The sequence below is a fragment of the Lycium barbarum genome, chromosome 11 (assembly GCF_019175385.1).
Source record: "Lycium barbarum isolate Lr01 chromosome 11, ASM1917538v2, whole genome shotgun sequence".
Lineage (NCBI taxonomy): Eukaryota > Viridiplantae > Streptophyta > Magnoliopsida > Solanales > Solanaceae > Lycium > Lycium barbarum.
Genome location: NC_083347.1, coordinates 108790489 through 108805837, shown reverse-complemented (window position 1 = coordinate 108805837; position 15349 = coordinate 108790489). Strand labels below are relative to the sequence as shown.

The following is a 15349-nucleotide window of genomic DNA, read 5'->3' as shown; positions in this document are numbered from 1 at the left end:
CAAGTATTTTTTCGCTTGCATGAAGGCTAGAGCAAATGCAAACAATATATCCACTTTGAGGAATGCTCAGGGGAGAACACTGTTGAAACATAGTGACATTGAGGAGGAAATCCTTAGTTTCTATCAAGGACTGTTAGGTACTGCTGCACCTACCCTACCTTGTGTTGATATCACCATCATGAGACATGGCCCTAGCTTGAATGTGCAACAACAAAGGGAAATGATTGCTGCTGTATCTCAAACAGAAATTCAAGAGGCTTTATTTGCCATTGATGACAACAAAGCCCCAGGCATAGATGGATTTAATGCTCACTTCTTTAAAAAAGCATGGGGAATTATTAAAGAAGATGTCACTTTGGCTGTCCAAGAGTTCTTTTTGGAGAGTAGAATGCTGAAGGTAATTAACAACACAGTGATAACACTTATACCAAAATCCTCCCATCCTGAAACCATTAGGGACTTTAGACCTATAGCATGTTGTTCCACATTGTATAAGATCATCTCCAAAGTTATCTCAGCTAGAATCAAGGGAGTGATAGATGGGCTGGTAGGAAGTTGCCAGTCTGTATTTATCCCAGGGAGGGTAATCTCAGATAATATTTTGTTAAGTCATGAGTTGGTTAAAGGTTACACAAGAAAACAGCTCTCACCTAGATGTATGATAAAAGTGGATCTTCAGAAAGCATACGATTCTGTAGAATGGAGTTTTATTCAACAAGTATTACAAGAGCTTGGTTTTCCCCATAAGATGATAGCATGGATTATATGCTGCATCTCAACAGTGAGCTACACCTTTCTAGTTAATGGAGGATTAACACACACTATGCAAGCAAAGAAGGGACTTAGACAAGGGGATCCCATGTCCCCTTATGTCTTTGTGCTGATTATGGAATACTTGAACATGTGCCTAGGGACTCTGCAGTCAATACCTGATTTTAATTTCCATCCAAGGTGTGAAAGGCTAGGAATCACTCATTTATGCTTTGCTGATGATCTCCTCTTGTTTGCAAGATGAGATACGGGGTCTGTCATGCTCTTAAAGGAGAAATTCGACCTCTTCTCGGCTGCTTCAGGATTGAAGGCAAATCTGTCTAAAAGCCAGGTGTATTTTGGTGGGGTGTCTAATAGAGTCAAAGAGGAGATTTTACAAGTCTTGGGGTACGAGATAGGGGAACTACCTGTTAAATATCTAGGGGTTCCTTTATCAACTCAAAGACTCAATATAACCCAATGTATGCCAGTAGTGGATAAGATGACTGCTCGGATAACATCTTGGATGGCCAAGGGGCTCTCCTATGCCGGGAGAATTCAAATGATCAGATCTGTGTTGTTTGGGATCCAATCTTACTGGGCCCAAGTGTTCCTACTTCCACAAAAGATCATTAAGCTTATTGAAGCAATATGTAGAAGCTACTTGTGGACAGGGCAAACAACGGTATCAAGAAGAGCTTTGGTGGCATGGGAAAGAGTGTGTTTGCCTCAGGCTGCAGGGGGTCTAAATATACTCAACATGAAACTATGGAATCAAGCGGCAATTAGTAAACTTTTATGGGCATTGAGTCAACATAAGGAGAAGCTTTGGATTACTTGGGTGCACACTTATTATATAAAAAATCAGAATATGTTCACAATGGCAATACCAAAACAGGCATCATGGATGGTGAGGAAGATCCTAAATATGAGGAAGTATTGGCACACAATCATAGCTAGCCCCACTTTGGTCAAAAAAGAGAAATTTCACATACAAGCAGCTTATATAGCTTTGAGAGGACCTGTAACTGAGGTAGCTTGGAGTAGTCTGATTTGTCACTCAGTTGCAAGTCCCAGGACAGTGTTCATTCTCTGGTTAGCTTTGCTTGGCAGGCTTAGAACACAAGACTTACTGATCAAATGGGGCATTGATGTCAACGGAACATGTGTGCTATGCAACAATGGGCTGGAAACACAAGAACATCTGTTGTTCCATTGTTGCTTCTCTAAGAAAGTATGGCAGGAGATGTTAAGCTGGCTAGGGTGGAGCAGAAATGTGGGAAACTGGGAACAAGAGTATACTTGGGTGCAACAGGCTGCTAAAGGAAGGAGGCCACAACATGTGCTACTGAAGGCTTGCTTTGCTACTACTGTTTATGGAATCTGGATTGAACGTAATACACGGCTATATCAGAATAGAAGCATAACCAGTGAGAAGTTAATTCATGAAACAAAAACTTCTATCTGTATTAGAGTTCGAAATAATAAGAGGTTGTTTGAATATATCAGTAAGTTGTAAATAGATTACTGAGAGGTATAGAAATCTTGAATTGAGGGCAGTCTAGGTAGAAAGTATCAGGGGTAATGAGTTTATCAGGTAGGGAGAAGACGAGGTTGCTTTGGTTTTGTTCAAAAGGTTGACTGGTTAGCTAACAGTTGTTTTGTATAGACACACTTGGTGATTAATAAAATATCTCTTTAATTGCCAAAAAAAAAAAATGAAAATTTTTTTTGAAAAAAATGAAAGAAAAAGAGAAAAAGGTAAATGAAAATCACTAGAAATAAAAAAAAAAGTGAATGAAATAGATTATGCAGATAAAAAAGAAAAAAAACAAATAAATGAAATTAAAAAAGGAACAACAAACACACAAATTAAAAAAAAAAGAAAAAAATGAAAAAAAAGGAGCTAGAATTAAATATGGAATCAGGTTATAGTGAAAAAGAAAATAAAAAATAGTGTGGTTTGGGAAAAAAATAAATGAATAAAAAAGGAGAAAAAGAATAGAAGATTAGAAGATAAGAAGTAGAGAAAAAAAAAAAAAAAGAGAAAGAGAAAGGAAAAAGAGACAATTACCTATAAAAGCTATAATGAATAGAAAGGGTAAAAATCTTTATAACAATTTTTTTATTAAGGTATTTTTGCTTCGAAAACACTTTTTTGGGGTCATGTTGGTTCCGGATTCCTCCAAACACAACTCTAAAATTCTCAAAAAAATGAAAAAAGTTTTGATTTCTATGGCCAAACGCCGTACAAAGATTTAGAAAATGAGAAGTGATGAAAAGACGAATTTGTCCTCACATCCGACGCCACGGCACGCTTAGCATAAGATGTCCTTTCTCTATCAAAACTTCTCTCTCTCTCCCCCTCTTCAAAATTCCTCTTTACTTCTCCTCTTTAGGGTTTTTGCCATATCTCCTTCAAAAAATTCTCCCTTCATCTCCATATGGTAGGAATGAGATTGTTGCCTGAGGATTCCGACGTGGCGCCAGCGGCAAGAACACCGGCAGCAACAACCGACTTGATCTCCGACGATGACCGGTCAGTAGCGGCGGACTCGTGGTCTATAAAAAGCGAATACGGAAGTACTCTTGATGATGAACAACGTCATGCTGACGCCACTGAAGCTCTCGCCGCTGTCAATTGCCGTGATTACAGGTTTTTTTTTTGTACTTTATTTTTCATTTCAATGTCTTTTTTGTAAATTCGTTACGGAAAATGTGAAATTCGTTAGGGATGGATAAGTGATTTAGGCCGAACTTCATCGAAATTGTGTACTAGAGAATGTATTAGTTTTTGAATAATATTAGTATGTTATAACTTTTAGTATATAAAATACGGAAGTACAACGTCATGCTGATGCAACTGAAGCTCTAGCCGCTGTTAATTGCCGTTATTACAGATTTTTTTGTTTACTTTATTTTTAAGTTGATCGAAAATGAGAAATTCTTTAGATTTTTTTTTTTTGATAAGGAAGTTTGGTAGAATAAATTACGCTGGATGGAAAAGTAATTTAGGCTTTAGGACGAAGTTCATTGAAATAGTAAGAAAATTGATTTCGATGCAGATTTTAGTCTATAATTTAAGTTGATGGAAAATGTGAAATTCGTTAATGTAAATTACACCGGTTAGATAAGTAATTTAGGCCGAACGTCATCCGAATAGTAAGAAAATGGCAGGGTTTACTCTATTTTCACTCGATGCAAAATTTAGTCGTTAATTTAAGTTGATAGAAAATGTGAAATTCGTTGAGATAAATTACTCTGGAATTTAAGCCGAAGTTCATTGAAATAGTAAGAAAATAGTTTACTCGAAAATGTATTAGTTTTTTTTTATTCAAAAGAGCGAATATGGAAGTACTCTCGGCGATGAACAACGTCATGCTGACGCCACTGAAGCTCTCGCCGCTGTTAATTAGCGTGCTGCCTCTGATTACAGATTTTACTTTATTGTTTTCACTCGATGCAAATTTTTGTCGTTAATTTAAGTAAATTATACTAGATGGATAAGTTCTGTGGAAACAGCCTCTTGCAGAAATGCAAGGTAAGGCTGCGTACAATAGACTCTTGTGGTCCGGCCCTTCCCCGGACCCCGCGCATAGCGGGAGCTTAGTGCACCGGGCTGCCCTATACTAGATGGATAAGTAATTTAGGTTTTAGGCTGAATTTCATCGAGATAGTTAAGAAAATAATTTACTCGAGAATGTGTTAGTACTCTTGATGATGAACAATGTCATGCTGATGCTACTGAAGATCTCAACCTGTTAATTACCGTGCTGCCTACGATTACAGGTTTTCTTTTATTTTCACTCTATGCAAATTTTAGCTGATTGGAATTGTGAAATTTGTTAATGTAAATTACACTGGATAGATTAGTAAACTAGTAAACTTATCTGCGCTTCGCGCGATCTTAAGAAACATCTATATATTTATAAAAAAATAATCAAGCTAATAATAGATTCATATATTATCCCTTGTTTTTATGAGAAAGAAAGCACTAACAAATAACAATTTTAGGATTCTAAAAGTAAAAAAAAAATAAAAAAATTATTGTTTCTAATTGTTGATTGTCATGCTCTTCACTAATAGTACATACATAACATTTCAAAATTATAATAGCATTAGTTAAACAAATTAAACTTGGAAGAGAAGGAACAAAAATTAATTTTGTTTAAATCCTAAAAATAAAAATAATTACCATCTAAAATGACAAATTTATTTTCTTTCTCTCAGACTAAGATGAGATTATGTACTCTTCTAAATTCTTATTTTGAACTTCTAAAATAATAGGTTTGAGTTTTCAACAATCTATAAGAACAAACTAAAATCTTAACTACATCAAATCAGCAGGCAATTTTTCTTGTATCCAGCCTAGTTAATCACCAAATTCACCATTAAAAAAGAACTAATAATTCAAATAATTCTCAGTAAATGATTTCCACGCTCTAAATCAGAATATTATTTAAGTTAGTGATATAATGGGTGATGCATTCTACTTTTTTTTAATCCAATTTAAGTCCTATGATCATATAGCATATAGCCTATTGTTATAAGTTATTTTCTTAAATTATCACATTACATGTCCTCTTAGAAACATCTATGAATTGTAAACGCATATATAGATTAATGCTTTGTTAATTACCTTTTAAATGGCTAACGGAATGTTTATATTTCTTGGCATAACGTCTAAGATGCACAACCCTAGGTTGTAAAAACCTCTAGCCTTTTTATTGCCTCGATCTTCAAGAGATACTTTTCTGTTTGCAAGAAAGAATTACTTGTTAATAAACTGAATTCGAAATTCGAATAAAGCCTGCGACATGAAAATGAACGTCAAACTATTGAGCTAAAACTAAAAGTAGAAAGGTTTTTTGTGCATTTACCTAGTCCAAAAAAACAAATAAAAAAAGAAAATTTTATCCATCTCTTTTTCACTCCATAGCATTTGACGTAAAGATAAATCATAGTAAGAAGAATGAAGTTGTTGTAAAAGTAAGCCGTTTTAATGACTTCGTAAAGTTTTCAAGAACTTTCTTAGATCTCACATTGTCGCCATGCCTTAGCCCCCTGAATCAATAATAATGATAAATGGAACCATAGTTAATTGGTAGATGATAATATGAAAACCATTGTATAGATATGAGTGAGCATAGAGTAATTGGGAATCATCCAATTTTTTCACACAACAATAGGGGTAAAAAGTTGGTCAAGGAAACCTCAGTAGACCTATGTGCCTTATATGGTGATTGGTGAAATTTAACTCACCAGGAAGATGCAGGAGAGAAACAATCAACCTATTGATATTGGAAGACCCAACGGATTCTTCCAATGTATCATTTCTGGGTCCAATGGAATTCATAGGTATAGGAAGAAGCCCTATCAAATAGAGATTTTTTCTTTCGACCATATTTCGATTGTTAATACGATATATAAGGACCGCTACTACAAAGAGTATTACACCCTTGATCGTGAAATATTGATTGCTTGTTGAACCCTGTGAATTGCGTGAAAGTAGGATACTCCAAAGAAATTTAACTTACCTCTAATTTTGTAACGGCACTATATGACAGCAAAATAGATTTGCATTATTAGTATCTATCTCTTTCGGTTGGTGAAATTTAATCCCCCTCTAACTTTGTAACAAAAAACCCACGTTGAATAGTTTTGTGATCTTTCATTTCCTAAACGTTTTCTACATTTACGTTCTTAAGTAATTGAGGATATTTTGTTTAAAAATTATTTAATGATACAAAAATAAATAGTTTACAGTTACAATTTTAGGGGAATAGGCCGTGAAGGACTAAACATCAATAATGCAATCCTTCTCATTTAAAAATGGAATTATTTAGCCACTTTTAGATTTTTAAAAATAAGGTAAATAGAAAGATTAGGAGAAAAGGGCAAAAAAATCACAAAAAAGATAAATAGCAATGGTGGCCATAGAGAGGTGCCACATCACTTTGTCTATGCCTAGCTTTATTAGATATATAGATTAGGTCGAACTTCATCGAAAGTTGTTTACTTGAGAATGTTTTAGTTTTTGATTACCTGTTCATGTTATACATAATGACTCAAAAGTGTATCTAATCCATATATTTCAGGTAACAAATCCTTGTTTACTGTATAAATTGACACTAAAGTAATCTGATTGTGCAGAAATTCTACACATTGTCGGTGTATAAAAATTAAACCATTTCGTTTTGTACTGAGCTAGACAATATTATTTAGGAGCTAATTGATGCTGGAAATGATAGTTGATAATGCTGTAAGGACCGCATTATAAGGTTAAACATGAATAAAGTGCTCGTTAAAATTGCAAATTATTTGAGTTACATCTACTGACAGTGTAGTATGTATTTTACGGGTCGTAGCAGGTTAGTTACCATCTTTTGCAGGTAACAAATTCTTGTTTACTGTAGTAATTAACAGTAAGGCCATTTCATTTTGCGGTCAGATCATTTCATTTTGGAGCTAATTTTTATGGAAATGATGGTAATGCTGCGGGCTCATTGTAAGGTTAAAGCGGTAGCTAAATGGAATGCTTGTTGCGTAATGCAAACAGTTGTAAGAAGAGATCATGTTGCCAAGTGATATAATGTACTTGTGTTTAATTATCAGGCTGTAAATTCCCACTGCTAAAGATTTAAGAAGCAAATATCTGATTTTTCATCTTTGTGTATGTCAGTTCTGACAAGGAGGAGCAAGATGCTGAAGCAGTTTCTTCAATGCTTGGTTTCCAGAGCTATTGGGATTCTGCGTATGCTGATGAATTGTCAAATTATCGTGAGCATGGCCATGCTGGTGAAGTTTGGTAAGAGTTAGCTGGACAATAGATAGCAATGTTTTTCCTTTTCATCCATGCAGCAAGATGTCATTCTTTTACTTTTCTGTGACCATATTTGTGGTCAAAACTTTCAGTTTGTAGTTACTTTAAACCCGTTGAAGAGCATATGGATGATAGCATTTAGCAATGAGCTCCACGTATCCAAAGTACCTGAAAAGTAAATTAAAAAGAGAAGAGTAATCTACATCTATGTTTGTGTCTTTGTGAACAACTTACTAATGACGAGGTCCTTTGGTTGGTTATCTGAAATAACAGTTCTGATTGTATTAGCAGCCTGGCTGGAATTAAAGGATCTGGATTCAGCTTTGGTCATTGTTACAAAGATTTGGTTCAGCTCAGATTGATTTTGTTCGGTGATAGATAATGAAAGGCAATTTTTGGGCCTTCTTCCCGTCTTTTACAAAGATTTACCATCCCCAGCCCCTAAAAGAAAACCTGAAACAGGAAGTGGTGATGGGATAGTGATCTTAATATTGGATCATTATGTTCCTAAAAAATGAATATTATAGACAACATTTTTAAAAAATGATTTTTAATCTATTATTTTCTCTGTCTTTCTATAGGTTTGGTGCTGACGTAATGGAGATTGTTGCTTCGTGGACCAAAGCTTTGTGCACTGGCATTTGTCAAAATCACGTAGGTGATGGCGAGCCAGTTGGGCTACGTGAGAAGGACTTAGCTGATTGGAGTGTGCTTGATATTGGGACTGGCAATGGTCTGCTTCTTCAGGAGTTTGCTAAACAGGGGTAAAGTTTGTTTTCTCCTAGGAATTATTGTATTGCTACCTGTTCGCTCACTCAGTCATTCTGTAACTGCTTCTGTCTGAACTGTTTGGCACAATTGTTACAAAACTTGAAAGTTCCATAATGTTGTGTTGAAAATTTTGCGGTTTGTGTAATTGTTAAGATATTATACTGTGATCAGTCAAGAAGGTCACAATTGCATTATGGAAAGCATATTGGTTTAGAGAAGAAGTGAAGTACAAATTTGTATTTCTGCATTTCCTATATATTTAATTTTATTTTCATTTTGAAAACGCTGATCCACGGGACAATTTATTTGTTATAATCAATTACCCTGCTTGACGATTAGTATTTCCATCAAAAACATATAGTAGTGTCTCGCTGGCAGGTATTAAAGATCTGTTCTAGGATGGGAGGTAGCGGTGAGCCGATGCAATAGTCGAGGTGTGTCGGAAGCTGGCCCACACACCATTGTTATAAAAGAATAAATAAATACAAGATCTGTTCTAAGAAGAAATGTCAGATGTAAAGGTTATCAAAAAAGAAATATCAGATGTAAAGCAATAAACATTTAGAGCACAGAAGATATTATTCAGAAAGCAACTTGTGAAAAGGAATAAGCATACTGATGAATTAGATAATCTACATATATCTTCCTTTGGATACTTCCCATTCCTTGTTTTCATATATTTTACGCCATTTTCGTCTTTCCTGTCCATTTTTCTCCTTTGTTTTCTTGGTTCTTTTTGGCTAATCTTAATATGTCGTAGCTCAGGAGTGCTTTCCTCTTGCATGCATGCACATTCTTATAAAACATTTTGACTTGTTCATAGTATCATTTACTAGTGTTAGAATGGATCTTGGGCCTGACGCAACCCCAAGAGCTAGCTCAAAGGGAGGAGAATTGCCCAAGCCATATAAGGAGTTCAGGGATCTCGTCCCCGTCAGGTGTGGTATATTCCTCTTCAACACCCCCCACGCCAGACACCATCCAGACTGGAGCGTGCACAACCATAAACCGGGTATACATCATCACCCCCCGCATGGCTTGAGAGCCCACATCGACCACGGGCAAGGGGCAAGGCTCTGATACCATGATAAAGAAATGGACCCACCTATTTTCATGTTTAGGTGTATACTCAAATAGGTGTAGACATGTACTCAAATAGCTGTATAGCTTGAAGGGAGCAAGCTGACTTATTCCTTCTAGAGTAAGATTTTTTGGCATGAATTTCCGGAGTAGGACTGAAACTGCGAGAAGGTGCGTGGTAAGACTATCGTACCACCTTTGAAACTAGAGAATCCAAAAGAATGTTGGAGGAGTGTAAGACAACATCTCGCGTGAACCATAGATAGTGTAATTTACGGCCAGAGACTTAATAGAAAGTGCAAGGAAAGTGGTAACCCATAGTGTCTTCCAAACAAATAAGGAGCCCAAGTTCGACTTGCGTCCTTTCAAACATAGCAGTTTACAACACAACAACAACAACATACCCAGTGAAATCCCACAATGTGGGGTCTGGGGAGGGTAAAGTGTACGCAGACCTTACCCCTATCTCGGAAGATAGGGAGGCTGTTTCCGGAAGACCCTCGACTCAAGAGAAAACACGACAAAAAAAGGTCAGATAAGCACAAGCAGTTCAAAGCAAAATGAAAATGGAACTAAAGAAAGCAAAAAAGTCATGATAGAGCAGTCTGAGAAAAGGAAGCAGTAGCTACCACAGATAAATAAGATAATCGAAGTACAAGAAACAACATATAGTAGCAAGAATCAAAGGACAATAGACTATATATCAAAACTGCGACTACTTACTAGCCTTCTACCCTAATCTGAGTCCTCCATAACCTCCTATCTAAGGTCATGTCCTCGGTAAGCTGGAACTGCGCCATGTCCTGTCTAAGCACCTCTCTCCAAACTTTTTCGGCCTACCTCTACCTCTTCTGAAACCATCCATAGCTAACCTCTCACACCTCCGCATTGGGGCATCTGTGTGTCTCCTCCTCACATGCCCAAACCATCTCAGTCTCGCTTCCCGCATCTTGTCCTCCACTAATGACACTCCCACCTTATTTCGGATATATTCATTCCTAATCCTCTCTCGCCTGGTGTGCCCACACATCCATCGTAACATTCTCATTTCCGCAATTTTCATCTTTTGGACGTGAGAGTTCTTGACTGCCCAACACTGCCCCATACAACAAAGTCGGTCTCACAACCACTTTGTAGAACCTGCCTTTAAGTTTTGGTGGCACCTTCTTATCACATAGCACTCATGAAGCGAGCCTCCATTTTATCCACCCTGCACCAATACGATGTGAGACATCACCGTCAATATCCCCATTTCCTTGTGTAATAGACTCAAGATATTTGAAACTTCCTTTCTTTTGGACGGCCTGAGTACCAAGCCTCACTTCCATGCTAGCCTCATTGGTCACGTCTCTGAACTTACACTTCATGTACTCTGTCTTGGTCCTACTCAACTTGAACCCTTTAGACTCCAGAATTTATCTTCAAACCTTCAGCTTAGCGTTCACTCCGCTGCGTGTCTCGTCCATCAAGACTATATCATCCGCGAATAACATACACCATGGCACCTCACCTTGAATTTGTCGCGTCAAACAATCCATCACTAAAGCAAATAAAAATGGGCTAAGAGCTGATCTCTGGTGCAACCCCATCTCCACTGGGAAGTGCTCTGAGTCTCCTCCCACTGTACTTACCCTGGTCTTGGCTCCCTCCTACATGTCCTTGATCGCCCCAATGTACGCTACAGGTACACCTCTAGCCTCCAAGCATCTCCATAAAACCTCTCTTGGCACTTTGTTGTAGGTCTTTTCTAGGTCAATGAAAACAATGTGCAAGCCCTTCCTCTCCCTATACTGCTCCACCAGTCTCCTCACAAGGTGAATGGCTTCTGTAGTCGAGTGCCCCGACATGAATCAGAACTGGTTCTCTGAAATGGACACGCCTCTTCTCACCCTTATCTCCACCACCCTTTCCCGCACTTTCATAGTGTGGCTTAGCAGCTTGATCCCTCTATAGTTGTTACAACTTTGAATATCACCCTTGTTCCTGTACAAAGGAACCATCATACTCCACCTCCATTCCTTAGGCATATTCGCCGTCTTAAAAATAACATTAAACAACCCAGTCAACCACTCCAAACCTGCTCTGCCCGCACTCTTCCAAAACTCCCCAGGGATCTCGTCAGGTCCAGTATCTCTTCCCCTGCGCATCCTACGAACAACACCCTTAACCTCCTCCACCTTTGCACTCCTACAATACCCAAAATCGCGACGCCTATCAGAGTACTCCAAATCTCCCAACACAATGTCTCTGTCACCTTCCTCGTTCAAGAGTTTATGGAAGTAGGACTGCCACCTCCGTCTGATAAGAGCTTCCTCCACCAAACATAGCAGTTTATGATATGTAAATAGCAAGTAATAATAATTACAGATTAATAAACAGACATTGTTTCTTCTCAAACTTAATATTTGCCCCTCAAGAGATCAACCAATCAAAAATAAAAAAGGTTCATCTTAATATTTTATGACCTTCTGTTAAATTTAGTGTGTCCTGAAATGTTTAATTTATTTTTTATTCCTCTTGTTCCCTAAGTAGGTAAAATTTTCATTGTAGTTGGAGTTGTCCAAGTAATCTTGATTGAAAGTTGAGGCCTCAATTATAATTAGATTGGTTGATTTCTTTGTTCTGCTTGGTGTATATAGTCACAAAAAGCCTTGAAATAGGGAACCAAAAATTAGAAGAAAAAAGAGAAGATAAACTACCTTGATGGGCAATGAGGTAATATTTGAACTTTGGGAGACCGAGAATGAGCATTTCCATTCACATACATTTTCTCTTTGTTCAGTATTTACTTTTAATACCTTTTGGTTCATTTCCATTCTTTCTCATTCCCTGTGGATTCTTTTCACAATTTGTTTTCTATTTACTTTTTCAATTCTCAGGATCCCCTTGAGCAATTTTTCCTGCTATATATGCTTATCATGAAAATGCATCAAGTGGTTAAACTCACATATCCACTTTGGGCAGGGGCCTAGAAGTTGTTTGTGTCTAAGAGATCTTACTTGTTACATTATGTGAGGAGAGTATGCTGCTTTATAGTTACAGCTACACTTATTTTAACTTTGAAATGCCGAGGTAACTTGATTTAAACACTTGTAAATGCTTCCTAGAGGACCTGTTTATTGTAAGTCTGGATTTTCAAGCACTGTAAACTTTTGTTTTCAATCTTTTGATGAAGCTTAGATTCTTACTAGTGTTTATTGATTGTGGAGTTAGGTTCTCAGATCTCACTGGAACCGACTATAGTGAAGGAGCAATAGACCTTGCGCGAAGGCTTGCTGATCGTGATAGTTTCACCAATATCAAGTTCTTGGTAAAACTGAACTTTTTCTCTGAGATGTACACAGTTCTTAAAGTATATATATAACTGTTGCAATCCATAAATACAACATGCCCAGTGAAATCCCACAACGTGGGGTCTGGGGAGGGTAGAGTGTACACAGACTTAAGCCCGCCCTTGGGAGTTAGAGAGGTTATTTCCGGTAGATCCTCAGCACAAATATAACTGTTGCAATCCAGTTTTTTGAAAAACAAATAAAAGCAAAAAATATATATTTCTGTAGCTTGCTTTTATAGTTTCATCATTTCATGTTATTTCTAATTGCTCTTCTTTTTCTTCTACATGCTAAGTGATCCCTATTTAGTACATTGTTGGTCACAATAGTGTTTCTGCATGTGCAATTACTTGCAAATAGAAATGACTTAAAATTTAATGTTGCTGCGTAATCTGGACATTCCCATAAAATACTGTGTACACATGGTTAGATCCTTGTTTAAGTCTATAGTGCCAATAGAATGGGACAAGGTGCTGAATGTAATTTGTATAGACAAGGTGCTGAATGTAATTCGTATAGACAAGGTGCTAAATGTAATGCGTATACTATAGTGAATTCTGTAGTAGAGAACATAACTTGTCCTACCAGTTTAGTCGATGTTTATCATTAAATTCATGTACTTGTTATGTGTGCTTTACCTAGCTTTTTTTCTTTATTTGCTAGAAAATGATTTTTTTGAAATAACTTTTGATTGGTGTCAAGGTTGATGACATTCTTGAAACGAAATTGGATACAATGTTTCGGCTTGTTTTGGACAAGGGGACCTTAGATGCCATTGGATTGCATCCTGATGGTCCTATCAAAAGGTAGCTATGTTGTATGCTACATTTTTTTTAATCTTTTTTTAATAAGTTATGTTAGCATGTTTATGTTGATCTTTTTTAGTGATGCTACTGCAATTACTAAGCAACTCCAATCCTAATTCCTACAGTAAATGTTGTTGCCTTTACCTGTAGTACTTTCTCTCGTATGTCACCTTTCTCTTGGCAATTTCAGGATTATGTACTGGGACTCTGTCTCAAGGATTGTTGCTCCTGGTGGATTATTGGTGAGTACTCCATCTCCTATTGTCCTAATTGTTGAAGGGCAAGTTACACATTTGGCCGGTCGGCCAAAAATAATTACAATTGCTAGCCAAATATACAAAAAATAAAATAAAAATATGTGTATACACACTAGGGCTGTTCACAGTTTTGGTTAAAATCAAAACCAAACCGAAAATTTAACCAAACCGAATAAAATAACCGACATTTGGTTTAGTTTGGTTTGGTTTGGTTTTAAATTTGAAAAACCGATAATATTTGGTTTGGTTATGGTTATAGTAAAAAATAACCGAACCAAACCGATAATTATATACATAAAATTTATAATTATTTATATGTATAATATTAGCTTTTCATAAATAATTAAAGATATTTTATACCTTTTAATTATTAATTTAATTTTGGTCTACTTATTTTTAAGGCCCATGTCTTAAAAGAATATGTCCAACAATCCAAGCCAACTCTAATAAGTCATAAGCATAAGGGTTATTTGTATTTTGAAACCTCTGTTTGACTTGTTCTTTTGAATCTAAACTGAGTTGCAAGTTTGGTCCACCTGATTTGCCAACAGCGTGTCTTTCCCTCAATATGCAGCAAAGTTCATCCTTATGGGCCATGAGGAAAAAAGAGCTTCATAAGAAATTTGAAGAATGTAGAGAGAGAATATTTGAATTGTCACGGCTAGTCATAAACCGAACCAAACCGACAATAACCAAACCGGTGGTTATTATTTTACTTGGTTTGGTTATGGTTTTAGACATTTAAAAACCGACTAAATTGGTTTGGTTATGGTTTTAACCAATAACCGACTCAAACCGAACCATGAACACCCCTAATACACACTATTGTGTATCAAAAATGTGTATTTTATATAATTATACCCTGATACACAAAAAGATATACCTTAGCTCGCTATTATTTTGGTGGGTGGCTATTTATGTCAATTTCTCATTATTAAAATGGCCGTGAAACGTACTATTACTAGCATTATATTGAAACTGAGAAATGAGAGTTATATTCTCTACATTTCGCGGCATCTATTTATTATTTGACTCTGGACTTCTCTACTAAATTTTGTGTAATATTTATTAATTTATTTGCTTCATGTTCTCGAAGAATGTTATATCTTCCACTCGCCTGAACTGTCACTATTGTAGGTCATTACATCATGTAATAGTACGAAAGATGAATTGGTAGAAGAAGTGGAAACTCTCAATCAAAGAAGAAATGCAGTTGGAAACCAAGAAGCCTCTACAGACCCCCCTCCATTCCGTTACCTTGATCACGTTCGGACATATCCTACGTTCACATTTGGAGGATTGGTAGGCTCACGTGTAGCGACTGTAGCATTCATGAGGAACTGAATTAAGTATCCCTGCATTACTTTCGGTTTGTTGACACTCTTGTTGCTCCTATAACTGGTTGTGTATGTATCAGCAAACTTTGCATCCTTGGAAACACTTGTGGAAAACACAATTTCTGGTTTATGCAATGTGGGAGAACTTGATGTAGTTCCTGTACAGGTTTTATGGAAACTCAGTTTTGGTTTA

The 15349-nt window shown here is 36.6% G+C and overlaps 1 protein-coding gene across 1 annotated transcript; it reads left to right on the top strand.

The window, feature by feature from the left end:
• The first annotated feature begins 3092 nt into the window (after positions 1 to 3092).
• On the top strand, positions 3093 to 15349 carry LOC132620338 (uncharacterized). The gene is made up of 7 exons (XM_060335002.1): positions 3093 to 3406; positions 7433 to 7558; positions 8155 to 8337; positions 12638 to 12734; positions 13459 to 13562; positions 13753 to 13804; positions 14957 to 15349. Exons 1-7 carry the CDS (start codon positions 3195 to 3197, stop codon positions 15161 to 15163), a joined length of 981 nt encoding a protein of 326 aa, XP_060190985.1. The 5' UTR covers positions 3093 to 3194; the 3' UTR covers positions 15164 to 15349.